This window comes from Aythya fuligula, chromosome 2, assembly GCF_009819795.1.
Source record: "Aythya fuligula isolate bAytFul2 chromosome 2, bAytFul2.pri, whole genome shotgun sequence".
NCBI lineage: Eukaryota > Metazoa > Chordata > Aves > Anseriformes > Anatidae > Aythya > Aythya fuligula.
The window spans coordinates 159,418,801-159,445,417 of NC_045560.1; the positions used below are offsets into that span (position 1 = coordinate 159,418,801).

General features: G+C 48.4%; 1 protein-coding gene across 17 annotated transcripts in view; it reads left to right on the forward strand.

Annotated features, from left to right (window-relative positions):
• Positions 1-2,220: 2,220 nt before the first annotated feature.
• The window catches only part of SCRIB (scribble planar cell polarity protein), a 116,625-nt gene continuing 92,228 nt past the window's right edge, over positions 2,221-26,617 (forward strand). For all 17 annotated transcript variants that reach the window (XM_032180973.1, XM_032180981.1, XM_032180985.1 and 14 more), the window contains exons 1-3: positions 2,221-2,431; positions 24,922-25,039; positions 25,306-25,384. In XM_032180973.1, the coding sequence (XP_032036864.1) occupies positions 2,270-2,431; positions 24,922-25,039; positions 25,306-25,384 (359 nt within the window). In that variant the 5' untranslated portion in view covers positions 2,221-2,269. The remainder of the gene's footprint in view (positions 2,432-24,921; positions 25,040-25,305; positions 25,385-26,617) is intronic.

Genomic DNA, 26,617 nt, shown 5'->3' on the forward strand with positions numbered 1-26,617 from the left:
ATGGTCTTTAAGGTCTCTTCCAACTTGAACCATTTTATGATTCTACTGTTTTAGACAAAAGGGCCCATCTTGTACAAGGCAGTGAATGACATGCAGGTTTCTAGGCAAAAGTGTAGAGAGGGGCAAGCATGGAATGAATATGGTTCAGAGGCCAACAACTGATAGGTAAGGGTTACAATAACAAACAAAAGAATGATCAGCTTAATTTTTTGGTGTTCTTATCCTAGTCCGCACTCTGTAGTGTTCTGCAGTCAGTGTCTGCTCTGCAGCAGCCAAGCACTCAAGTGTAATGATGTCTGTTCAGAGAAACCTGGTCATCTCAGAAACAGCCCTGCAGATTATGACAGCACCAAATACAGATGGGAACAAGGCTGTGATGGGATTTTTCAAGTAGTCCATGATAAACTTTACCTTCAGTTTGTCTTGCAAGTCTTGCATGTTAGCCCTGATTCAGCATCGGGTCCTTCCTGTGGTGGATTGATAAAACCTTAACAGCAGTTCAGCGCATGGAGGAACTGCAGCACAGGCAGAGCTGGCTTAGTCCTATGCGTCTAACACCTGGATAGAGCAAGAAAAGCTTAAAACAGAAAATGTAGTTTCATTGTTCGCTAATTAGGGAAGATAGGTTTCCAGAGAAAAGCATGTCAAATCCTCAGATTTGTCAGCTATGTGCAGCTTCCTTTCCATCTCTCGATGGTTTGAGATGAGCAATGCTACGTGCCTTTGGAACTTCTGTAGCTATGGGCTGACAAGCACTATGCCCTTATGGGAGCTGCTGTTAAATGGCTTCTGTTGCTCAAAGCCCTTGCAGTGTTTTTGTTGTGCCTTGATGTTATGACCCCTTAAAACAGGGTCCTTGAGAGTAGTATCAAAATGAAGTTAGCGTAGGGAAGATGTACAAAGCTTTTGAACTTGTCAAAGTTGGAAACATAGCATTAAGAATTAGTTTCATGCCTGCTGTTGTATTAACATTTTCATTAAGCTTAAATATTTTTTTTTTTTGTTTGTTTGTTTTTCCCCTCATTAGGGAGAGGATAAATCATATGATGTATTGCTATTTATTAGAGTTTCAGTAGGGTAGATAAATATAATCCCTTTCTTTAAAAAAAATCATTTATTCTGATGGGTTTAGTCTGAATAGAGACACAACGTCAAGCTTTTTTTCCTTGAGCTGTAAGTGACCAGAACCTATGCATTTCAGGTGTCTGCCAGTACCTACTCGGCTGATTATGCTTCTTTCTGGGGGTGGGAGGAGGTGATCGTTGCTGTTGTTTCTTTCGGAGTACTTGGGCTTTACAGACTTCTGTTGTGCTCCCTTGCCTCACGTATTTCTATGTGGAGGCATTGTTTGAGCTCTCTTCATAAAAAACAAAAATCGTATTTCTGATTGCTGTTGTATGTAACTGTAACTTGTCAAGGGCAAGGAGCGTTAGACGTTGGTGCACCGTACTGCTTTACATAAGGGCATAAGCCGTGTTTTTTTTCTTCTTCTTCTCCACCACGCTTTCCAAATCATTTCACACGTTATGAACTCGATGCCCAGGAGCAGCCCAGAAGTGCACCCAGTTCTAGCGAGTGGTCCCGGCTACCCCGGAGCCCCCCTGTGTAACGCGGGTTGTTTCCCTTCGGCTCCCGGGGTGTGCCTACGGAGCAGCCCAGGCCGGAGGCTGACCGCCAGGAGTCCCGGTCCCGTTCTGCTCTCAGGGGCGAGGTGCGGCACCACGGGCTGCGGATCGCCGTTAGCCTCAACGCCGCTGCCGCTGCTTTCGGAGCCGGCTCCTGCGACCGCCCGGCGCTGAGGCCGGAGCAGCGGGCCCCGCTCGGTACCGGCCCCGCGGAGCCGCCGCTCCCCGCCCCGGCCCCTCCTGCGCTGGGCGGCCCGGCCCGGGGGCGGTGCAGGGGCGGGCGGGGCCGGGGCCGGGCCGGGGCGGGCGGCGCGGGGCAGGGCGGGAGCGGCGGCGGCGGCCGCGGACTCGGTTTCCCAGGGCCGCTCGCGGGGGGCGGCGCGGCCCCGGGCTTGGAGCGGGCCCGGGCGGGAGCGGCGGGGCCCGAGCGCGGCGGCCAGGCCCGAGCCGGGGGGCGGCGCGGAGGCGGAGGCGGCACCGGGGGGGGTTCCGGGGCCTGCGGCCCGGCCCTAGCGCGGCGCCCGCCCCGCCGCACATCCGGGCCCTCCCTCGGGCGGCCCCTTCCCGGCGCGGCCGCTCCCGGCCGGGCCCGCCCCTGACGCGCCGAAGCCGATCGCGGCCGAGCCCCGGCGCGGCCCGGCGCGATGCTGCGCTGCATGCCGCCGCTCTGGCGCTGCAACCGGCACGTGGAGGCGCTGGACCGGCGGCACTGCTCGCTGCAGGCCGTGCCCGAGGAGATCTACCGCTACAGCCGCTCGCTGGAGGAGCTGCTGCTGGACGCCAACCAGCTCCGCGAGCTGCCCAAGGTGAGGCCGCGGCCCGGCCGAGCGCGCAGCCGCGGGCCCCGGCCCCGGCCCCCCGAGCTCCGGGCGCTGCCCCCGGCCCGGCCCCGGCCCCGGCCCGCGCGTCGCCCCCCTGCCTCCCCACCGGTTGCCGGGCGGAGCCTGGTGGCGGCTCGGCCGCTCCCGTCCCGCCGCGATGCCGGGGGGGGGGTGGTCCGGGGGCTTCTCCCCTGGGCCGGCCCCGGCCCTACGGGCGGGCGGGCGCTGCCCCGGCCCGGCGAGGGGACCCCGCGGCCTGCCCGGCCCGGCCCGGCCCGGCCCTGCCCTGCTCCGTTCCCGGGAGCGGCCTCCTCAGGGGCCGCGCCGCGTCCCGCGCCCCGCTCGCCCCGCAGGCACCGCGGCCTCCCCCCCCCCCTCCCGGCCCCTCCGCCGTGCTCCCGGGGGAAGGTGGGCGCAGCGCCGCCGCTCGCAGCGGGAGCCCCGCGGGGAAGGGAGCGAGGCTGCCCTGCGGAGGGGCGGCCCGCCGGGGGTCCCGTGAGCCGTGCTGGCTGCTAGGAGAGGCACGGTGTGAATGTAAAAGCTCAGTTTTAGCCTGTAAGCCGGAACAGGTATCGAAGAAGCGTTTTATTCTTATTGTCCGGGACTTAAGCCTGCGCTTGTACCTTCTTTTACTGTTCTGTTTAGCCTCAGTGCACTCTGTGCAGATAATGCTGGTGATAAATGCTTTGTACGCACACCATGCCAGTGTGATTCTTCTGTAGTAGAGGGTGGGAGATCTGCTCTGCAGACAGCTGCAGGCTTGACCCAGACACCTCTGACTCCTAAAGGGTTTGCTTTCACAAGACAGAGCCTTTATTTTTTCCTTACAGTACCATTCAACCAAAGCAGAAACGATGGCGTTCCTGTTCTGCTGGTTACTCTGAAGCACAGAATACTGCAAACAAGAACTGGAATTTGAACCTGTGCGTGTGCTTGCCTCTCAGGAAGGAGAGCACCTTTAAACATTACTGAGCTATAGGGTGTTATAGAGGAAGTTTTCCCATGTATTCCCTGACAAAACTACAAAAACTGTAAAAATTATGGAGTATCCTAAGTTGGAAGGGACCCACAAGGATCATTGAGTCCAATTCCTGGCTTCATACAGGAGCACCCATAAATCAAACCATGTCTGAAGTGTTGTTCAAATGCTTCTGGAACTCCAGCAGGCTTGCTGCTGTGACTGCTTCCCACCGTTAGTTAGTGATACTTAACGAACTTTTCAGTTAAAAAAAAGTTTTGTGCTGGAAAAAGTATTTCACTGTAGCACGTTTGGATAAGTGCTCATCAGAGTAAATATGGTCTAAGCTACTTTTTTATTAAAACATTAAGAAAAAAGGTAATTATTCTTTGTTTTAAAGTTTCTTGTTAAACTACTTATGCTTTTCTTATTGACGTAAATTTTAGGGAAAAAAGAATCTGGAAAAAAAAAAAAACAACCTCTGCTTTTCAGTTATAGTGACACTAGTATGATCCTTCTGTCAGCTTTCTTCCATCATGTGTCTGGGGATCATTGTACAATTTAGGTGGGGACCTTTCTCAAACTACTGGAAAATTTGTGTTACAGGCAGGTTAGGACTTATGAATGAGTATCAGTCTCTTTTGCAGAGGAGGCTAATTGCATCACATCGGCAATGAACTTGCCGATCCTCGCACTGCGCAACTCCTCCTTATCCCTCTGAATACTCAGAGTCTTACTTTGTGTTTATGTAGAAACTGGTTAGACCTCTACATAAGCTGAAGATACTGTGTTTTCTTTTATGTTAGCTTTTGAAAAGCGTCTTTTGGACAACAAATGCAAATTTTATACTGCTACTTTATTTGGTCAGTGATCAGATAGGTATAATGCTGTCTGTGGAAGCAGGTGCTGTGTGTCTGTCCTAACCACCATCTCCTTCCTGCTGTCACTCCAACTACTTGTACTGTTCTGCTTTGGACCATCAGAGTCCTTGTTGTGATCATGGGTTCCCTTTCTGGTGATGGAGTTGTCCCCAGTTTCTAGAGTTTTCTGGTGAGGGATTATTAGAAAAAGCAATAGAGAAGAGAAAAATAATCTTATATGATCACGAATGGTGCTTCTGGTCCTCCAATCTCAAAAGAGGTGTGGTAAAGTCAGAAGGGATACAGAGAATGGGGAACAGAGGGCTTGATAGGGGGTATGCAACAGCTTTCACACAAGGCAAAGAAAAGTTCGCGAGGTCTCCTCAGTCTGAAAAAGATAGTGCCACTCCTCCGTCAGATGGTAGATGTCTGGAGTACCACAAATGGCCTGCAGGGATTGAACAGGGAGCAACTGACCACTGGTTCTTGCAGCCCAAGGACCGAGGGCATTAACTGAAACCAAAAAGGGCTCAGTTCAGAAACAATTTTTCATGCACGCTGTAGTTAACCTGAAGTGTGGAATTACTTGTCAGATGACATAACAGATGCTCAAAGTTTACATGGGCTCCTGAAGGAGAAGACAACCAAAAATGAATAAATACAAAGCCCTCGTGTTTGACTGAGAAGTGGCTTATGCTGCATATCCTGGGAGAGACCTAAAAGTACTGTTTTGGACTTCATGTAGTCACGCTCTTCTGTATCGAATACTGTCTGCAGCAGCTATGGGCTTTCTCCAGCAGTGAGAGCCACCAGCCATCTCTAGCAAAATCTAAATGCCCTCTCCCTCACAAGCAGGGTGAGGGTCAAATACACACAGCTGGGGCAATGAGCATAGTACCTCTAAGTGCTGGCCACTCTTGAATAAAGCAAAGGAGCTGGTGGATGCTGCCGAGATATGCTGTGTCCTGGAGACATGTCAGGAAGAGCGAGCAGAAATAGGTCCTAAAGTTTTTCCCTTTGCAGCCACCCCTACCACATTTCCTCCAGCTGGTGACGCGGATGGTCGGGTAGTCCAGACGAAGTTGATGGTCTTTGGTAGAACAAGGCTGCAAGGTCAGACCCGCCTGAGGCATGACCCAGTATGTCTGCGTGTTTTCTGCAGTTCGGAGCTGCGCTTTTTAGTTCCAGGTGTCGTTCCCTACACACAAATCACATGCGGGAAGGGTGTTATTAAGGGGTATTACTGCTGCGGACTGTGTGGTCATGGACATGGATCTAATAGAGGGGTGAGAATCTGCGTGTTAGGTGAGGTGGATGAAAATTGAAAGTAAATTGCCCTTTCACCAGGGGAAGAGAGGACAGCAGTGCGTGCTCTGGGCACACGTTTCCCTCAGGGACAGCAATCAGAGGGGTCTTTGGTTGGGGTGGGGAGGGTCCCTTCCAGGTGAGACACTTCACGGAAAGATGTGCCTTTTGTGTGAGAGAGATGCGGGGAGGAGGATTTGTGCGTACCATGGAGGAAGATACAGGGAAAGGAAAACGTGCTGGTTTCACAGAGTAGAGCTGCACGTGTCTGTTCCTTGGGGGAACGGTTTTAGAGGAATACTGAGGTGTGTGTACGGGAGGGAGAGGAGAGCAGCAAATGGAGATGAGTTGGAAGAATGTGAATGAGAGAGAGCACACGGGCTCTAAAGCAAGCTTGACCAGAACAAGCTTGTTTTTAAGGGCTCAGGAAGGATTTTGGGAGAAGGCATCTGTGTGGAGGTGGTCTAAGCAAAAGAATGGAGGGGAGGCTGACTTTTGAAAAGGTCCTTCTGTTTTACAGTTAACAAATAACTTCCTTTTAAAATGTTTGAATTTATCTGACCCCTCCTCTGTGGGTTTTCTTACTTACCTTATCCCCTTACCAGGCCGTCTCTGTCTGACATACTCTTATTTATTCCATTTAATCTGGAGTCCAGAAACACTGGCAATGTCTTGTTCATTCTGTGGCATCATTTTCGTGTGTTCCAGAACTTCCCAGGTCCCTTTCCTGCTACTGTTTCGCTTTTGATCTGATTAGATGATCTGTCTGCCTCCTGGCATTTCTTAATGACACCACACTTTCCTGAACTCTTTCTTCCAAGTTGTAGAAGTGACTGCTTGTTTCTCTCCTTTCTGCAGTGCTGAATAGTCATCTGTCTGCTCTTGCTCCTTTTTCATTTGTCCCATGTGGAATCTTTCTTGTTTTGAGTACGGATTTTTCATTATGGTGACTGAACTCTGGTTATTTGAAGTGATAGATTAAATCTATGTTGGGAACATCTGCTGCCTTGTTGCAGGGATTTGCTGCCAGGGTGATACAGCATGGTTTAATGGAAAGTGGTGAATTTTATTTGATAAGTTCTCTGCGCTCTTCACTGGGGTGCCTGAATTCTAGAGGACAACGTGCCTTGCGCTGTGCTGACCTGTTCCCTGCCTCGCTTGTATAAAGTGATTCCTGCAGGACCGTGTGTAGCACCTCACAGCAGCAGGATGAAGTCCTTCAGCTAGGGACGTGGTTTTCAAGAGTGCAGCTTGCTAGATCGCTAGATTAGAGCTACAAGAGGCACCTGACTCGCACAGCCCACTGTTTGTGAGAGCAGCTCAGAGGTGCAGGTCTCACCAGAAAGGAATGAAGGGAGTCTGGCGTTCAGCGGAGGAACGTGGAGGCGGTGGATGGAGCAGATCATAGTCGGGAGGCGTCCAGACTCTTGGTGTGTTTTCTGAGGAGTGCTCGGGTTGGAGTACGGGAAGGCAAAAGGGAGATGTCGGAAGAAACCTGGGTGGAGCAGAGATTGTAGGACCTGGAGTGTGTGGGAGGAGGAGGAGGTGGAGCTGAGTAGGAACTGAAAATAGTGAGCAAGTTGATGTGGGGCAGGGAGGAGACATCCAGGCAGTGTCGGCCGCAGGGCGCTGCAGACCTTTTGCTGGAAGGATACCTGGCAGGGAGCGAAGTGAGTTCGGGTGGGGCAGGCAAGGCTCATCCGAAGAGTGGGGGAAAAAGGAGGAAATAATAGAGCTAGATTTGATACCAAGTTTTTAGTGATGGTGCTGAAGAGGCAAGCCCTTAGGAATGTATAGCTGAGGGGGTGCAGTTCTGTTCCTTTGCTTTTTCTTTACCCAAATTCCCGTGATAAAGTGGGTCCAGTGCAGAAGACTTCCCTCCAGCTGTCCAGCGAGGTGTTTTCATCTTGCACTGAAAAATAGAGGAGAGGGATGCCTGGCTAGAACTCCAAGGAGAGAAGGGAGGCCTTGTAGGTCTGCTGCAGATTCCTTCCTGTTCTGGCTTGTTGCTATTTGCATCATGGCAGGGCAACTTCCAAGCTGGTAGAAGCACTCCGGGTTTCAGCGGTTCCTCCTGTTTGGCTGCAGTTAGCCCGGGGCAGCAGCATCGGTGTCCTTTGTCCCAGGCCTGGGATCCTGCTGCTCTGAGCAGGGTGAAACCCGAGAGTGGTATTTGTCACTTTCCCAAGACAAGGTGGGGCGTTGCAAGCCTAATTAAGAGCAGCTTTTAATTTCCTGGCATCTGGGGCTTGCGAGGAGGATCTCGGCTTTTATTTACTTCCACGGAGGAGTGAAGCTGTTCCTTTTAATCTCTGCATGCTAATAGCCCTTCCCTGAGAAAGTCGGGGAGCCATGAATCACCAGTGACTGGCCTCCTCAGTGTTTCACCCTGCCATAACGAGACTCAGCATGCTTGGGTGCCCAGCGAGGGCTGAATGCGCACCGGGCACCTTCTCTTTTCCTGCATGTGAATGCTCTGCATCACAGGCTTTGTCAAAACGGCAAGCTGCATTTGCTTAACAAAACTAGCCAAGAAACTGGTTTCACTTGATTGTTATGAGACCTGTGCACAGAGTTGGCATGCTTCTCAATGCCTTTCAGGAGCCATATGAGTTAATGTGTACAAATGGATGTGGTTTTATTTTCCAAAAGCCAGATATTCTGGATGTGCTGCTGCCCAGAAGTTGAAATACTGCAGGCCTTTTCACCCTTATCCTTCCCTCTCTGTACAGTAACCTTCTGTCTTGCAAATCCTGGATGGTGACTAGTCACCAGGTAAGGTTCTAGGGTAAGGACTTGTGCTGGAGCATTAATAGCTGAGAATAAGCTCAGTTATGGAAAAAAGAGCCAATACAACTCTTGGAGATGCAAACAAGAGAACAGGAAAAAGGAAGAAGGAAGTAATTCTGTGTTCTATGGCCTACAAATAAGAATTGACCATTGTCATTTCTCAGTGAGCTGCAAGGTGTGTGGTCGGCTTTCTTTTTGTACAGTGTATAGGTGTGTTGCCCTGTGTGGATCTCCAAAGGAGCTCAGTTCAAAGGAGTGTAACAGCGAGGTAAAAAGGCGTACTGAGAGGTGAGGTTCAGTAAAGCAAAGGGTTCATGAAGATTTTGGTGCTGTGGCCTAAACAGGGCTTCTTCTTACCAAATCTTCCCTTTCATCGGCTTTATACAATGAAGTGAGGTCATCAATGGAAATACCTACTCAGGCTCTCCTTTGGGTTCAGCTCATCTTGGTATTGTGTAGACTTCTAGATATGTCTCTGTATAATGTCAGTAATGTCTTCCATACCTTTGGGTACATCGGCTGCATTTGCACCTTTGAGATTTTTCTTATTCCTCAGTGACAACTCCTAGCATAGGTTCACCTTCCCTTGCTCCTGTTCCAGGCCTCTAAAGAATAAATTCAGCATCACAGTGGCCCTGCAAATCGTTTGATCATTAACCTGACTATTTTCTGAGAATCTGCCAGGAATAATTTGGGGGGTGTCTCACTGATGCTTAGGGCTAAAGGCAGGACTAGGTGAATCTCTTTAGGTCCATGAAATTCCCGAGTTTCATGGAATCACAGAATGGGTGAGGTTGGAAGGGACCTCTGGAGGTCATCTGGTCCATTCCCCAATTAATCAGGGCCACCTAGAGCAGGTTGCCCAGGACCATGTCCGGGTGGGTTTTGAAGATCTCCACGGGGTGAGCCTGTCTGGGCAGCCTGTGCCAGTGCTCTGTGACCCGCACAACAAAATGTTTCTTGACAATCAGGGGAATCTCTCGTGGTCCAGTTTGTGCCCATTGTCTCTTGTGCAGGCCACCAGGCACAGCTGACGAGAGCATGGCTCCATCTTCTTTGCACCCTCCCTTCAGGTGTTTCTAGACATTGGTAAGATTCCTCTGAGCCTCCTCTTCTCCAGGCTCACAGTCTCAGCTCTCTCAGGCTCTCCTCACAGGAGCCTGTGAATGTTTTCCTCACGTTTGTAGGCCTTTGCTGGACTCTGTCCGGTATGCCCATTTCTCTCTTGTACTGGGAAGCCGCGAACTGGAGCCAGCCCTCCAGATGTGACCTCAGCAGTGCTGTGCAGAGGGGCAGGATCACCTTCCTTGACCTGCTGGCAATGCTTTGCGCAATGCAGGCAAGGATACCCTTAGTCTCTTAGTGACAAGGGTACACTGCTGGCTCCAGGGTCTTTTCTGCCAAGCTGCTTTCCAGGCTGGTGGCCCTCAACATGCCCTGGGGCTCTTCCTCCCCAGGCACAGGACCTTTTGAGACTCTTGTCAGTCCACCTCTCCAGCCTGTCAGGGTCCTTCTGGGTGGCTGCACAGTCCTGTGGTGTGTCCACCACTGCCCCCAGTTTCATGCCAGCTTACTGAGGGTGCACTCTGTCCCATTGTCCAGATCATTAATGAAGATGTTAAATAGGACTGGACTCAGTATTAACCCTTGGGGCACTGCCATGCCTTACAGGCCTCCAACTAGACTTTGCACCACTGACCACCTTCTGAGCCCGGCTGTTCAGTTCAACCAGTTTTCTACCCACCTTGCTGTCTGCTCATCCAGCCCGTACATCAGCAGCATCTCCATGAGGGAGTTTTGGGCACGATGCTCTCCCTGCCATCCGTCCGGCTGGTTGTTTCACTGTAGAAGCTTATCTGTTTGGTCAGGTGTGACTTCCCCTTGGTGAGTCCGTGCTGACTGCTCCTGTTGATTTTCTTTTCTCTCATGTGCATAGAAATAGTTTCCAGGATGAGCTGCTCCATCGCCTTCCCAGGGATCGAGGTGAGGCTGACCAGCCTGTAGTTCTTTCGGTTGTCCTCCTTGTCCTTCTAGAAGATAGGAGTGGCATTTGCTTTTCTCCAGTCTTTGGGCACTTGATTTCATAACATTGCTTCACTGTCTGCCTGACAGCAACTTGAATGAGGCAGGGCACAGTGATGAAAGATTGTGGTGGATCGTGAGACGTGGTGTGTGCTGTAGCAGAGGGATGTGGTGGCCTGCAGAGCTCTTGCATTGCAAGGTCCGTTGTGGCTTCGGGCTCCGCCTTCGTCCATTCCTAGCTCGAGGTATTTAATGCGGTGTGTCTGAGCTGATCCCCAGAGAGCTACCTTGGCACCTTCCTATTTGTGCGCTTCCTGTTCAGAGGAATTGTTTTTGTCTTCTGTGTCTGAGAATCTCCTGCTGTCTCCTTCCACACAGGGGGATTTAACTCTTCTTAAAAACATTTTCAGTCCACCAAATGCACTTCATGAACACCAAGGTTAGAATTTGCTATACTCTGAATACCCTGCTCTGTACCAATTCATAAACTTGATGTTGTCTGCTTTGTCTCAGTTTCTCGGTTTCAGTATTAGAGTTAGTATTCCATTATAAATTAGTATTATTCATGGTTTTGTTTGTTTGTTCTGGCTTTTTTTTTGGACTGTCGTTGTTTATCGTGCATCTCAAAGTCACTACCAGTGCTGGAGATGTCTGTTGTGTCAATGTACAGGGTGATATGATTTCTGCCTCAAGAAAATACATTCCCACTTGAAATAATCGGAACAGGTAATTGTCCAACTCTTGACATTGTTCTCTTTTGCTAACATTTGTGGCATTACGGATAAGTATTTTTTTTCTTTTTTTGTTATAATTGCTACCTGACCTTTCTTTGGTCAGAAGATGGTTTAGAAGAGAACTAGGTGGGTACGTTGGGTCCCTTTGTAAGCCTGGAGTGATGGAGACTGAAAAAGGCCACTCCTGGGAGGCTGGCATTCTGTGAAAGGAGTGGGTGGGAACAGATAAAAGGTAGAATTGATAAGGGACAGGTCTTTGGATAGTACTTGGGGCGTGTTATGTTTTGCTGCTTCATCTGTCGCCAGAGTCCTGTCCCACGAAGTGATCTCGGTAGATCTTTCCAGATGAATGTTTCTGCAGGATTTCGGTGGGAGATGTCGCTGGGGAACCAGGGTGTGTTGGTGGCACTCTTCCAGGCCTCCTGTACAGGACTCAGGGTAGAGGCTGCTTGTGCTCTGGTTTCAGCAGGGCCCCTCTGCTTATGGGTTTGTATGGTGTTGCTTCTTCCTTTGAGATGCACTCTAAGACCATGAATTGCTGCAGCCAGTGAAAACCCCCACAGCTCTGCAAGAGCAAAGTGTTAATTGTGGTGATCTAATTCTGGCTTGGGGATTTCCTTTCTGCAGCCCTGAATTAGTTTGTCATTTCGTTTGGACCAGAGATTTCACTTTGCTTCTGCATTAAATGCTTGGGCATTCTCGGTGTTTGCAGTCGAACAGTTGCTGCATTCTACCCCTGAGGGGGCTGCATTCTTCAGTCCCCGATTAAATGCCTGGGATGAAGCAGCTGGTGCGCCTTTGGCTCAGAGACAGCTTGCTTTGTCTTAGCTGGAATGTGTCCCCGATGCTTAAGTACTTTTATATATTTGAAATGCATTCCTCAGGGCCTGATACGCGGGGTTAAATAGTCGGAAATCCGGCCGGTCTGCATTACGGAGGGCTGCGTGGCTGCAGCCGGGGAGCAGCCTGCCTGTGCGTAGGTCTCTCCAGCTCTGGTATGTGCGGGGGCACAAGGAGCCGCTGCCTGCTGTCCTGCCCTGTGAGCCAGGAGGAGCCAGGGCCCTGTGCATGGCTCTCCCGTGCTGCACACCAGTGTCTCCGTGTTGTGTTCTGCCTCGGGTGGGAGGGTGGGGAACGGCCCCATCTCGTGTATGGGGGCTGGTGGGGAGGACAGCCCGTTGCTGCCCTTGCTGAAGCCCTAGGGAACGGTGACCTCTCCGTGGGGGGCTGGCTGCAAATGCGAGCCTGGCCAAAGGCTCGTGTGGCTGGTGTTTGGCTGTTGCAGAGGATCGGCTGCTTCTCCTTGGGACTCTGCTGAGTTGCTGCCTTTTGGGTGTTGGTGATTATCTGCTTGTGGTCCGAAGAGGCTAAAGCTAGTTTAGTGAAAGAGTAGAGAATGGAACAGCCCTATAATTGGAGCTGGCTATTGGGGAGGATCCCTTGTTTGGGATGGCAGATGGATGCGTATCCACTGCCTGTAGTCTTGCTCGCTCAGGTGGGTCCGACAGAGTAACCTGCCAATGCCACAGGGATCTCTGAGGAATGTCCTGGTGTCAGGGTATACCTGAGTGGTGGCACTGTGATGCCTTCCCCTTGGCATCTGGGCTTTCTTGTAAGGGTGGGGTGCGGCCTCGCCACTGAAGCTCCAAGCTGCAGGTGTTTGGATCTCTCAGTGGTGATGATCATGTTTTTGACCTCTGCTCTGTTAAGTCCATAAACCTCACTATGTTTCAGATGGGAATGATTCTTTTCCTTGTTTCAAGCTGTTCTGGCAATATATATTGCTTGGATCGTTTCTCTCAGGGTAGGGAAAGGTCTCTCTGGAATGTGCTGCTCTGGTGATGAAATTTAGTGCTGCCTGGGGGTGCTTGGGTCTTCCAAGTGGGCTGACTCCTGCTCTGCTGGGAGAGCTGCACAGTCCTGGGACTGACGTCCTGCCAGCATTGGTCAGCTATGGGATAGAAGTCTTTCTGGTTCTTTGGCCTCACCTGTCAGGAGTTGGCTTTGAGCACAGTGATTTTGAAGGACTGAGTTCAACCTTAAAGCCGAGCAATTCTGAAGTGCTTTGCTTTGTGTTCTTTTTGCTCCCAGTTCTCCATGAATCTCTCCTATACAGCGGGCTTCCCAAAGGCAATCCCACTGGTATGGTCATCAAAGACCATTTCTCTTTTATCACAGACATAAGAGGAGGAACCCCAGTTCTGTTAACACTTCTAGTGCTAGATCTGACACGTGCTCCAGCATGCTGCCACCTTGGCCATGGAGCGCCCAACAGTCTCTTGCTGCCTCCACAGGTAATGCTTTAGATGTAAAGCCCATGTTAAGCAGGACAATGTGAATGAAGCATAAGGCTCAAATATGTGGCCTGGTTTTGCTGCAAAAATTTTGAGGAGCTGCTCAAGCTGCTGTATTTCACTGATGACACCTCCTGCCTGCAGTGGCTGAGTCCTCTGTGTTCTGGTGGTGTTCCTGTGACCCCAGCCCTGCATTGAAAGCATGGGAAACCAGGCCCTGGTCTTGCTCATGAATCACCAGGAACGTTGCAATTATTTTCCTGCTACACAGTCGATCCTGCCTTTAATTAGACATGTGCTGTCCTGCTGAAGGCAGTGGGACTGTACCAGCAGGGTTTGACAGCTGGACTTGAAATTCTCCTAAGAGTAATAAGATCATAGAATCACGGAATGGTTTTGGTTGGAAGAGACCTTAAAGATCATCTAATTCTAACCCCCCCCTGTCATGGGCAGTGACACTTCCCACTAGACCAGGTTGCCCCATCCGACGTGGCCTTGAGCACTTACAGGGATGGGGCATCCATCCACAACTTCCCTAGGCAACCTGTTCCACTGCTTCAACAGCCTCTGAGTAAAGACTTTCTTCCTTATATCTAATCTAAACCTACCCTCTTCTAGTTTAAAGCCATTATTCCTTGTCCTGCCGCTCCACTCCGACAGAATCCCTCTCCAGCTTTCCTGTAGCCCCCTTTAGGTATTAGAAGGTTGTTATAAGGTCTTCTCCAGGCTGAACAACCCCAACGCCCTCAGCCTGTCTTTGTAGGAGAGGTGTTCCAGCCCTTTGATCATCTTTGTGGCCCTCCTCTGGACTCATTCTAATACTGCCGTGTCCTTCTTATGCTGGGGGTCCCAGCGCTGAACACAGTACTCTAGGCGAGGTCTCATGAGAGCAGAGTAGCAGGGAGTATCACTTCCCTAGACCTGCATTTGATGTAGCCTAGGATATGGTTGGTTTTCTGGGCTGTGAGTGTACATTGCTGGCTCATGTTGAGCTTCTCATCCACCAGCACCTCCAGGTCCTTCTCCTCAGGGCTGCTCTCAATCCATTCTTCACCCAGCCTGTATTTGTGCCTGGGATTGCCCTGGCCCAGATGCAGGACCTTGTGCTTGGCCTTGTTGAACCTCATGAGGTTTGCAGAGGTCCACCTCTTGAGCCTGTCAAGGTCCTTCTGGATGGCGTTCCTTCCCTCCAGCAGGGAAACCCCACAGCACAGCAGTTACCCAGGCGCTGTTGGCTTGCTCACTCCTTGCAGCAAAATTGCCCAACCTGAACAGCTCTGTGGCTCTGGGCCTTTGTGTCTGAGGCAGCCTGTGGGTCACAGGTTGTTTCTGAGGAAATGGGGAGATGTCTGAGTCCTGCTGTTTGGGCACCAGAACCTAGGAGCACCCTAATAGTTTTAACTGCAGAAGCAAGAAGGTTTGGGGCAATTCTGGTGTGAACGGCATGTTTACAGTGCGGACCCAGTTCCTCTAGATATGTAAGTCTTTGGATATATAAGTTGTCACTGCTTTATTTCAAAAACATTGGCCTGTGTGTCAGATCATTGTGGCTCCGTGGCCATATGAGCTGGGTGTCTGACTCCTCTTCCTCTGGCATGCACCTGGCTCCCCCTAAGTGCTGCTGAGCTTGAGAAACACCACGTCTTTTTTTTGTTGAAGTCTGCTTAAAGCATGCTTGGCTGAGGAGACAAATGTCCCTGCAGCCTCTTGTCTGCTGTGTGCAGGAGGCGTCCTGGCACTGAGGCAGCCCCCACGAGCAGCCTGCTACTTCTTGTGAGAAAATGGGAGAGGAGCCGGGACATGCAGCCATGGGGATGGCTCTCCTGCAGGCACAGGCAGGAGCGTGAGGCTGGCCATCAGAGGAGAGCAGCAAGGTGACACCGGGAACAAAGGCGCCTGTGTCCTGGTCCCCGTCCCCAGGCAGGCACAGTGCCCTTGGCAGGACTGGTGTTTGGGTTGTGACACGGAAACATGACTGTGCAGACGTGGACGGCTTCATGCCTGTCTCTGTGTTAGCATCAGTGTGGGGAACACAAAGGGGTCTCCTTGCATTAGCAGCAGTTGAGTGGAGAGCTGGGGCTCTGCCGCAGAGAGGCCGGAAGCTCTTTATTCTGTACCCTCAAGAAAACAAAGGTTCAGAAAAGAGTTCAGAAACCAACCCGTGCCTCAGGCAGACCTGGAAGGGGGGAGCAGACTGCATCTGAAGTACTGGGTATTTTCATCATCCCTTGGGTGCTTCAGCACCAAAGAGGTTTTCTCTGCTTGCTTGGCTGTGAAAACGTACCTTTCTGCACGTGGGGTGGGAGGTGTGGGGTGTATGGGCTCATTTTTCTATCATACGAGTTGTGGGTAGGCACAGGGCGCTGGCCTTGGCTGCAGTAACTCTGGGCTTGCAGGTGCCACAGACTGGATCACAGAATCACAGAATCATTAAGGCTGGAAAAGACCTCCAAGAACATCTAGTGCAACTGTCCCACTACCACCAATGTCACACGCTAGACCATGTCCCCAAGCACCACGTCCAACCTTTCCCTAAACACCCCCAGCGACGGTGACCCCACCACCTCCCTGGGCAACCCGTCCCAATACCTGACTGCTCTTTCTGAGAAGAAATCTCTCCTAATTTCCAACCTAAACCTCCCCTGGCACAACTTGAGGCCATTTCCTCTAGGCCTATCGCTGGTTATCTGCAAGAAGAGGCCGACCCCCAGCTCCCCACACCTTCCTTTCAGGCAGTTGCAGAGAGCAATAAGGTCTCCCCTGACCCTCCTCTTCTCCAGACCAAACACCCCCAGTTCCTTCAGCTGCTCCTCATAGGACCTGTGCTCCAGGCCCTTCACCAGCTTCATAGCCCTTCTCTGGACACGTTCCAGGGCCTCGATGTCCTTCTGGTACTGAGGGGCCCAAAGCTGAACGCAGCACTCGAGGTGTGGCCTCATCAGAGCTGAGCACAGGGGACCGATCACCTCCCTGGTCCTGCTGGCTGCACTGTTCCTGATACAAGCCAGGATGCCGTTGGCCTCCTTGACCACCTGGGCACACTGCAGGCTCGTGTTCAGGTGAGCATCAACCAACACCTCCAGGTCCTTTTCCTTTGCACAGCTTTCCAGCCACTCTGCCCCATGCCTGTAGCACTGCATGGGGTTGTTGTGACCAAAGTGCAGGAACCGGCACATAGCCATGTTGAACCTCATCCCATGGCCTCTGCCCAGCGACCCATCCTGTCCAGGTCCCTCTGCAGGGCCTTCCTACCCTCCAGCAGATCGACACTTCCCCCCAGCTTGGTGTCATCTGCAAGCTTAGTGAGGGTGCACTCAGTCACCCTCTGTGGCAGGCATTGCCAGTCAGCACAAGGTGCATGGTGGCTTTGGGTACATCAGTGTCCCTGGCCCTGCCACTTATTTCCACGCTGCCTTGGTCATTCCTGTGCTGAAACCCTTCCTGCCGAAGCAGGGGGCCAGTTCCCCTGAGCCTCTCCTGCACAGGCAGCTGCGGTGGCTGGGGTCACGCAGCACTGCTGTGCAGGAGAGGGGACTGTCCCCTGCCGAGCGGGGCTGGCTCTTTGGCCATTAGTCATGTTTGGGGAATGGTTGGCTTTCCAGGTCTGCCCTCAGGATTTTGTTGTTCCTGGGAAATGGCGTAGTTGAGTGGTGTTTCAAAGGGTTTTGTTCTGATCCATTCATTCATTATTCTTTCTCCTTTTTTTAATTTTCCACCTCTAGATCTGGCTAAGTGAGCAGAGAAAGGAGGCATGGCTCTGCTAAGCGTTACACTTCAGCAGAAAGGAAGCCCTTGGTGGTGGTGTCCAAATTCCCAGCGTCACTATCTGAATACTGTGGTTCTCCAAGCTAACCCAGTAGCTCCATTAACCTTTTGTTCATGTCCTGGGGCTTTGCCACAGCCTCAGTAGTAATGTTGGGAGCTTTGTGGATATGAAAGTAGACAGAGGCAGGATTAAAGTTCAGAAAAGTAAGCCATTTCAGCAAACTGAAGAAACACAACTTAGTGGAGGTATGCTAATTGCAGAGAGGAGGAGGGAGCCTCAGACATTTTCTAGGACCTCTTGTAGACAAGCAATAGTTTATAAGGGCTTTTTTAGGATTTAGCTGTGTATATATGTGTTGTGTTGTGTGTGACTTTGCATGTACTTGATGGCTGTGTTGCCATTCAGAGGGAACGTAACAGCTAGAAAAATGGGCCGACAGGAGTCTCATACAGTTCAACAAAGGGAGATGCCAAGTTCTGCATGCAGGGAGAAATAATCTCACACACCGTTACAGTCAAGGAAATGACCACCAAAAGAAGCTTTGCGGAAATAATGGTGGTCCTGATGGACAAGAAGTTGATCCACAGATAGGAAGAGCATTGACAGCAGGTCACTAGAGGTGGTTCTTCTGCTCTGCTCAGCGCTGGTGAAAGCATATCTGGAGGACAGTGTCAGAGTGGGTCTCCCCAGTGCAGAAAATACATGGATGGACAAGATTGTGCCCGTCCATGGGCACAAAGATGGTTAAGGTTAAAGGACTGGAGCATCTGTGATACAGGGAAAAGCTGAAAGAATTGGGACTCTTCACCCTGGAGAATAGAAGGCTGAGAGGAAATTTACAAATGTATATAACCTGTCAGGGAGTGAAGGAGATGGAGCTAGACTTTTCAGTACTGTCCAGTAACAGGACAAAGAGGTGATGGGCAAAGAGTGAAATAGAGGAAATTCAGTTTAAACAGATTGAAACACGGTTTTTTTTTTTGTCTCCTCTTTTAACCGAAAGCATTGTTGAATACTGAAACATGTTGCCCACTGAGTTTGCAAAATGGCCATCCTTGGAGATTCCCAAAACAAAATGGGACACAGCCCTGGGAAACCTGCTGTAGTTGAGCCTGCCTTGGGCAAGGGTTGGATAAGCCGATCTTGAGAGATCCCTTCCAACTGCAACCATTCTATGATTCTGCTGGGCCTGCCCCAGTGACACAAATTGCCTTTTTGAGAGAACTACTGTGTTTGAAAATCTGCCTCCTTCACTTACTGACCAAGCTCTCTGCTAGTATCCATAGGCAGTGGGATTTCTACCTCTAGCTGATTGATAGAGGTTGTGTGTGAAGGAAGGGGTGACAAGCTCCATTCCTTCTCTTGCAGAACAGGAGAAGGCTGAAGCAGCTAGTTTAGGAGTGGGACGGTCAGTGTTCCTCAAGTGTGGGAGGGAAATAGGGGACTGTCAAACTTCTGTCTCAGTATTTAGGCATCTCCCTCTCTTCGTTTTGGTCAGCACCACCTCTAGTCCCACCCACCTGCATTGCTAGGAAGCAGTCATGATATGTGAAGGATGTGAGACTGAAAGCTAATTTCCAAATCAGGTTAGTATTTACTCCTTCCTATGTTCACTCTGCTTTTCTAAGCAAGAACACAGCATTGACCAAAGCAGGAGACACAGGCTAACCAGGCTCATAAATTAAGTGGAGGCACAGCGTTTCACGTATACTGAACTGCTTGAGACAGTGGATGCCAGTGGTGAGAAGCTCTGCAAAGTGGGATGGCAGGCATCCTCACATTATGAGCAAGAAACAAGTTCTGGATCTTTTGGATACAAATCCATCTGTATGTGAAGCTCAGTACTTTTTCACTATAGAGATTTTTTTAGTTCCTCAGCAGGAGCCAAAGGTGAATCTGCCAAATGGGTCCAGTATTTGCTGCTAGCAATGTTTCTTGTTTTCTTACATGGTTAGAGCCTGTTGTTGTTTCTCTTGAGTAAAACCACAATATGCTGTTTGGAAATGTTCTTTGAGTAGGACTGACCTAACTGTTGAAGATGAGTGTTCTGTGGTCAGGATGGCTGTTGGTAATATTTCAGTTTGAAGCTAATGCTTCTTTCCCTTTTCCCAGTAGAAAAAAAAAAAAAAAAAGGGGGGGTGGAGGGGGGAGGCGGGTTGAGCTTGAGGCTTTTTCTTTGGTTATGCAAGCAGGCCTGTGATTTTGACCTCACGTTGCATGTACTACCGTTGACAATGTTCTTTGCATGTCGTACTTGATCGCCTCCTCTCATCCTTTTGGATGTTGTGCTCAGAGGTGTTCAGTTTCCATAATTTGTCCCCATGTTTAGAGTTCATCTCCCTGTAGGGTCTGGCAGAATGCCCTGGCATTGAAGAAGGCCAGCAGGCCACCCTCCTGGGTGTACGACTAGGAGCTTACCTGGAGACTGGAGAAGTGATTGTTCCCTTTTACCTAGCACTCTGCAGGACACACCTTGATAACGTGTCCATTTTTCCAGTTTGGAGCCCGCAATGCAAGAACAACATGGACAAATTGGTGTGAGGGGAGGAGGGCTCGGTGAGGTGTGCAGGGGCTGAAACACTTGCTGTGGTAGGATAGGCCAAAGGGACTTCTTCAGCCTGGAGAAGACTGCTCTGAAGGGACTTCATAAAGCCTGCCAGTGCGTACAGGGAGGTGGGTTATCGAGGTGATGGAGTCCAGTGGTCCCTGGCAGGAGTAGGAGAGGCATGGGGTATTGTTGGACTAGGAGGTTCTGGCTGGTACAAGGATGTTCAGTGAGGATAATAAAGAGGCAGGTGCAGGGGCCTAGAGAATTTTTTGATCCTCCATCGTTGGAGGTTTTGAAGACTTGACTAGACAAAGGCCTGAGCAACCTGGTCCAACTTCATAGTTGACCCTTGGAGCAAGGGATTGGACTAGAGACCTCCCGAGGTTCCTTCCAACCTGAATTATTTCATGATTTTGTGATAAAGATCTGTGAGGTACAAGGGATTAAGGGGATATTACTTCATTGTCCATTTGGACTGAAAAACCCATGGATCTAGTTTGTCTTGTTTTGTAAGAGATTGAAGTAATCAAATTTTATTTCATAATCATAGATAAACTTGGGTGACTTTTCAAGTATTTGCCTGATTTTGTCTTTAGAGGGGATCCTGAATGAGGATGTCACTGCTGAAAACATGCTGCAGAGCCTGCATTTCACATTTTTCTGTATTTTATGCGATGTTATGATTTTGAGCACTGAAGTTATTTATCTTTCATCTTAAAGTGCTTTAGAGGCTCTTTATACTTTTCACTAATTTTCAGCCTATCAGTACATTAATGAGAGCAATGGCTTATGTACTTCCAGTCTGTTATATTGTAGTTGCACTGCTCTGGATATTCTAAGAATTTATGCCACCTGAATTGTATTTGCAAGACAATTTTGTAGTTGCTTTCTATCTTAGGCATCCTGTAGCCGTTCACTTACTGTGACAACAAAATGTAATATATTCTGATTCACAAAAGCCTTTCCTCCTACCCAGCTATGCTGTTAATATATTAATATATAATTTATACCCTCACATCTTTGTGTTGAGCCTCTTTTATGTGTCATAATCTCCATCGTACTCTGAGCTGGCTGAATTCCTCTGCATCAGAGTCTTGTTTCACTAATCCATGTTTGCTCTTTGTGGTCTTTGGGCTTCTGGTTTGCTAGTCAACTGTGAAAGTTTGTCATTCGTTTTTTTCTCTCCAGACTTGTGGTTTTATTATTATATCGCTCTAGTTGGAAGGATCTAAGTCATGCAGCTTTGGTGGTTTTTCTTTGTGTGTGTGTTTTGGTGCTCAGAAAATCTTGAAGTTGTGTGTTTCATCTCAATAGAGACATACTGTATGGTACTAAATTTGTGATTTTTTTTCCAGCTGTGTGAAACATGATTAACAGTGATTAGAAAAAGGGATAATTACTGGTCTCCAAAGAGACATTTGCTTTGGCTTTCACTCTTAGTTCCAGTAACAATCTTACAATTAATTTGTTCTTCCAGTGTCACAAGTGGTTCTGTTGTGCGGTCACGTTTTGTAAATCTGGCTGTTGGAGTTACAAGTTGAAGTATCCAGTTTCCAGAACAGTGAAATGAAAATTGCATGCATCATGCTAGATCTAGTGTTTGCAGTCTTCTCGGTTCTTGATTACCTCATGTTGTCACGCATTACATCATACTAAATTTACAGTCTTAGCAGAGATAAGAGCAAACTTGACTACTTGATAGATTTTTTCCTAAAAACCTTGCTACGGTAAATTTGAAGTGCGCTTTTGTTTCCTCCTGCAGAAAGACTTCCCTCTGAACAGCAGCTGAACAACCAGCGTGTTTCAGCAGCGCTCATCTATCTACTTAGGCATTTTTACTGTAATGACACCTCAGTCTGTACTACACCAGTTACGGAATCCCCGATAAGCTGTCCTGGCAAAACTCCTTGTGCTGTTGGTGAAAACAGTATTGAACAAAGCAGTCTGTAAAGGGAAAATACAGACCTGGTGCGTCTGTGTTTCAGCTGCCAGCATTTCACTGACACAGTCCTGTTGGTAAGGGGTTAACAGTGAGGACTAAGTAGCTGTTACCTAACAGAATTAAAAACAGGTTCTTTCTAGTCAGACTGGGCATGGCAGGTCACTTGGGTCCTGTTGAACTTTCTTCTCTAGCAAATAAAAAATCTTAATTCTTGCACAAGAACACTAATTCTACACCCGTCTTTTGTGATTTTCCCTGATAACTTCTAACTAATTTGAATTTTTATCACATCTATCTATCTATCTTTCTATCTATCTATTTTTATTTTTTATTTTTATTTTTTTTAAGTCCGGCTTAACTGACTTCTAAGGAGTGGGATGTACTACTCTGATGTTTTGGTGTTTACTGAATGGAAATTTCTGCACATACCTGATAATGGTCTGTCAGTGCTGTGAAGTTTTGAGTTTATTTAGTCACAAAAAAAAAAAAAAGGCTGTGTCAGGAAAAAAAAACACGTTGTTTAATAGGGGTAAAACAAAATACAAAACAAGGTATCTTGCAGTGTTGTGTTTAGTAGATAACTCCCAGAAGTGAAGTTAATTGTGTGAAGAATCGAGATTGTCACAGCAGCCTAACTGAGGCTTGGTCTGCACTTAGCCTCAAAAGCACGTCTGTGTGCATGTAGGTTCTGATTATTTTCAGTAACATAGCTATGCTAGTAAAATGCCTGTTAAGCAGTTTGTTTTGTTAGATTGTGATAAACTGCATGGATACAACTGCTGTGCCAAAGAAGTGTGCTTTTTTTTTTTTTAACAAGTGCTTTTTTTTGATGGCCTAGCTAAGAAAGTAACATAACTGTAGGCGAAAGAGAAGTCGTTCACAGCTAGCAGTTCCCTCCATGGATGACTATTTTTAAATCCCTGTGTCAATAAATTCTTCCCATGTATCTTGCAGTGCAACGTATAGCATGATTTTATTTAGTAAATTCTATTTTTTTTAAGTCTGGACATCTAATTTGAGACTGTTTAAAATCTGTAGCCAGAAGCGCTAGAAGTTTGGACTATAGATGTTCCGTTCCCTTTGTTATTTTCCAACTTGCAGACTCTAGCAGGTCAACACAATGTCTTGCCTGGAATTTCCTTACATTCTAAAATTAGGAGAAGGATCTAAGAAACAATAGCAAATCAAGTCTCTAAATGTCCTGCTCTGGCTCGAGGCTTTGCTGTCATTTAGACTTTCACCTACTTCCTTTTTTCTTAAACTGATTTTACATTAGATAAACTGAATTAAAAAGAGCTCATGCTGCTCAAAATCAAACCGAATTTACTCTTCTCCTGATAAAGCTTTTCATGCTCCCGATGTCCTAAAGCAGTACAGTATCCAGCTCTGGTGCTGTTCAGCCCATGTTTCTTGCTGTCTGTGTGTGGGGTGATGTGGAAGCCTGACAAGCTCGGTGTAGCTGCGGCCGTGTTGGGCAGTCCCTCGCACTGCACACGCACCCAGCAGCACTTCCTGGCTGAGACACCTCTGTGGGAAACTGCAGAGGCTTGGGTCTACAGCACAGAAGCTTTTTGTGAGAAAAATCAGGTGCATACAACTCGTTAGCCCGTCTGGTGGGGTGAGCAGCTCTCTTCATTGTCTGTGTATCTTTTCACAGTCACGTTTTGCATCACCTTTACTTCCTTCCCCGTCCCTTGTCTGGCTTGTGTTACTGTGTTTCGCAGTGTTAGCTGAGGGTGCCCTCCCACCCCAAACTGAATGAATTTCAATACCCCCTTAGCTGTTCCTGGGGCAAGTCTGTTTCAGCAGCCTTTTATACAGATGGATTACTGGAAAGGGAGCTGAGGAAGACCTCAAATTCTTGTTTGGTCCGCAGTGAGGCTGTGTAGGCAGCCTTGACTCTCTGAACCTGTTGTATGATCTGCAAATAAGCTTGAGATTGCATTTTCTCTTGCTTAGTGTAACTCCATTTCTGCCTCTGGCTTAGCACAGACAAGGTGATTACGTAGATTAGAAGTGGCTTGTCCTTGTCACTTCATAGACATGAGTTTTTACCAAGCTTCTTTTTAATTCTCTTTTTCATCGTGGGTTGAGTTTTTACCTCTTAAGGTCTGGTCATCTAAAACTCAAAAGCTGTTAGAGATAACTTAGAGTACTCATCTGTGATGTGGCAGAACCCAAGCACATAATCAGAGTCTTGCTTCAGTGTTATTACACATGTAACAGTCTCTGCCTTGATCTATTTGTAGGTTATGGGTAAACGTCTTGAAACTGACTCTTTCTGTATCAGGTTAATAATGTTTGTTTGTTATTCCCAGCCATTCTAAAACAATCCAGGAAATACAGCAAACACCACAGCCTTGATTTCCATCCTGTCTTATATCCTATGTCCAACAATAGCTAGAAGCAGCTGCAAGATTTGTCAAGCTAATAATTATAGTATGTTATGTTTAGTAAACATACTGAGAGGCTGTTTATGTCTAAAAGAGGATGATAGACGAAAGTTCTAATTTACTTCTTATAGGTAATGTAATTCACTTCTGAGGACAAGAGTAGGTGTGAAGAAATTGAACGTTATTGGACTAGCACACCTCTAGAGGTCCCTTTGACTCAACATTTCTGTGACTGATGTTTCTAGAAAGGAATTTGCTTTCCTTCTCTAATTCTTGGTTACTTGGGCCCTACAGATGGTTTGCTCACTCCTTTTCTAGTACAAGTGGCACAAATGTTTTCCCTGTTGTTGTAGGAAACTGCGACTGATATCTTGACAAGCTGTACTGTACAGCAGGAATGCTTATGACAGCAGGGACAGGATTCAGTCTGAATGTCCTCTTATGTTTCTCCTTTGTTGGCTTCTCTGAACCATACTCATAAACATCGTCGGGTCTGTTTGTGAGCTCCTTTATTGTGACTTCCTCATGATGGGAGTATGTGAATGCCTAGGACAGGTGTTCTGTGTTTCCTAAGGTACCTGTTCATTTTGCATCCTACACAGGAAGGAGAAGGGCAGTGGGATAATAGAGATATTAAATAAATCATTAAGCTAAACTCATTACATTATGGGTTTCACCCTTGTCTCTTGTAGACCTTAATTGGGGTTCTCATCTGTGCAGTGACTGTACTTTGGGGCCCTCAGCAGGAGGGAGATTGAGAAGAGATGGCATTTGTCTCCAAGGATGGATGCTTGCCCTGAGGTGAGACAACACATTTTCCACAGAACTGCTGCTGACCCAGTTTTGTTCTCTTCCTGTCCTAGCCTTTCTTTAGGCTCCTGAACCTGCGAAAACTGGGCCTGAGTGACAATGAAATACAGAGACTTCCCCCTGAGGTTGCCAACTTCATGCAGCTGGTGGAACTGGACATCTCCCGTAATGGTAAGGTCAGAGCTCAGTGAGGGAATAGATGCCCCACAGTCTTGCTTCTTTGCATACTGCACTGCTGTGTGCATTTCTGTTCAGAGAGTCAGAACAGTTCACAGTGCTGCAGAGTGATCTGTCATGGGTCCAGAGCTGTGAAAATTTGCTTGTTTTACTGTGTCTCAGGCTGCCACCAGTACCTGGTGTCCCATTTTCCACATGATGGATTCTCCTCAAGCCTCTTTTTCTTTAATGTTTGTTTGTTTGTTTGTTTGTTTTCACAGACATTCCAGAAATTCCTGAAAGCATCAAATTCTGCAAATCCTTGGAGATCGCGGACTTCAGTGGGAATCCCCTCTCCAGGTAGGAAGGTGTATGCAGCCTTTTTGTACAGCTGAGAATGAGAGTTGAAGTTCCTCATCCTCCCTAGCTTTCTCTGGTCTTCATCTTGTAATTGTTTTCCCTTGAAGTTAAGGCCTTGTATCACCCTGCTTTTGCCAAGACCTCCTGCTGTCTGCTCTCCTGACATGTGGAACACTCAGCATAGGGGAAAGTTGGCGTGGCCTCTGTCTTCTGCAGGGCCTTTGGTTTGGACTTAGGAGGCTTTATTCATACTGATGCCACTAGTGTGAGAGACTTCTGTCCTCTTGCATTAAGTTTCTTACTCTTTCCCTACTCCTTTACCATGCTGCACAAAACAGAACGGATGGAGACTGGTTGTGTTATGGAGGAGTACAGAAAGCCTTGCATGCTATCCTTTGCTCTCTCAGTCCTTTTTGCTCTCTGTCGCTTACAACCTAGGGTGGCCATGCTTTGAACCTGTTTGGTCAGTTTCCATGGTAACACAATGCCCAGAACTATGTCTGGGAGCAGGGATCTGCCTTCTCTAGTATTCTCTCTCTAAAGCTCTTAACGCATAATGATCTGGGAATTTAAGTGTGGCTTCTCTGCCTCAATGAGCTATATTTTAAGGCACTGATGTCTTATGTATTGTCTGCAAGGGTCCCTGGAGATGCCAGCCTGATGCCAGATGCCTGCTGCTCTTGTGCTCCTGGGCAAGTGCTGCCTGTCACCCTTTAAATAGATTTAACTCTGCTTCCCTCTTGTGGTGCCAAACACTGTCAGAATGGGAGAAGCCTTTCAGCCTTTGAGAATCCCCATGCCACAGGAATGAGGAGCATTTCTTACCCTACAAGATATTTGTCAGTCTTTTTGTGGTCCAGAATTCATCAGGAAAGAAGGATTTCTCTGCTTTGTGGGTCTCTCCCTGCTCTACTGTACTTTGGAGCTGTTGTGATTGTACTACTTGGTCCTGGGGAATTCAGCAGTGTCCTCTGCAGCAGTATGCATTACTGGGTATTTGGATTTCTTGGTAGCCCTTCCTCCTTCCAGGTTTAAATGATTGCATGGTGTAGCTTAGTCTGTGGTTCATGCTTAAATACTACAGAGAGCAGTGTGCATACTTGGACATGTAGTGACTTTGTTGCAAGGAGTTTTGTGTCTTGGAAATGGGGCATATCCTGGGGTCAGGAGCTGGGGTCAGAATTGGTTCCTGCCTGTCTCATTTGTACCTGTTTATACCAATTGGAATAAGAC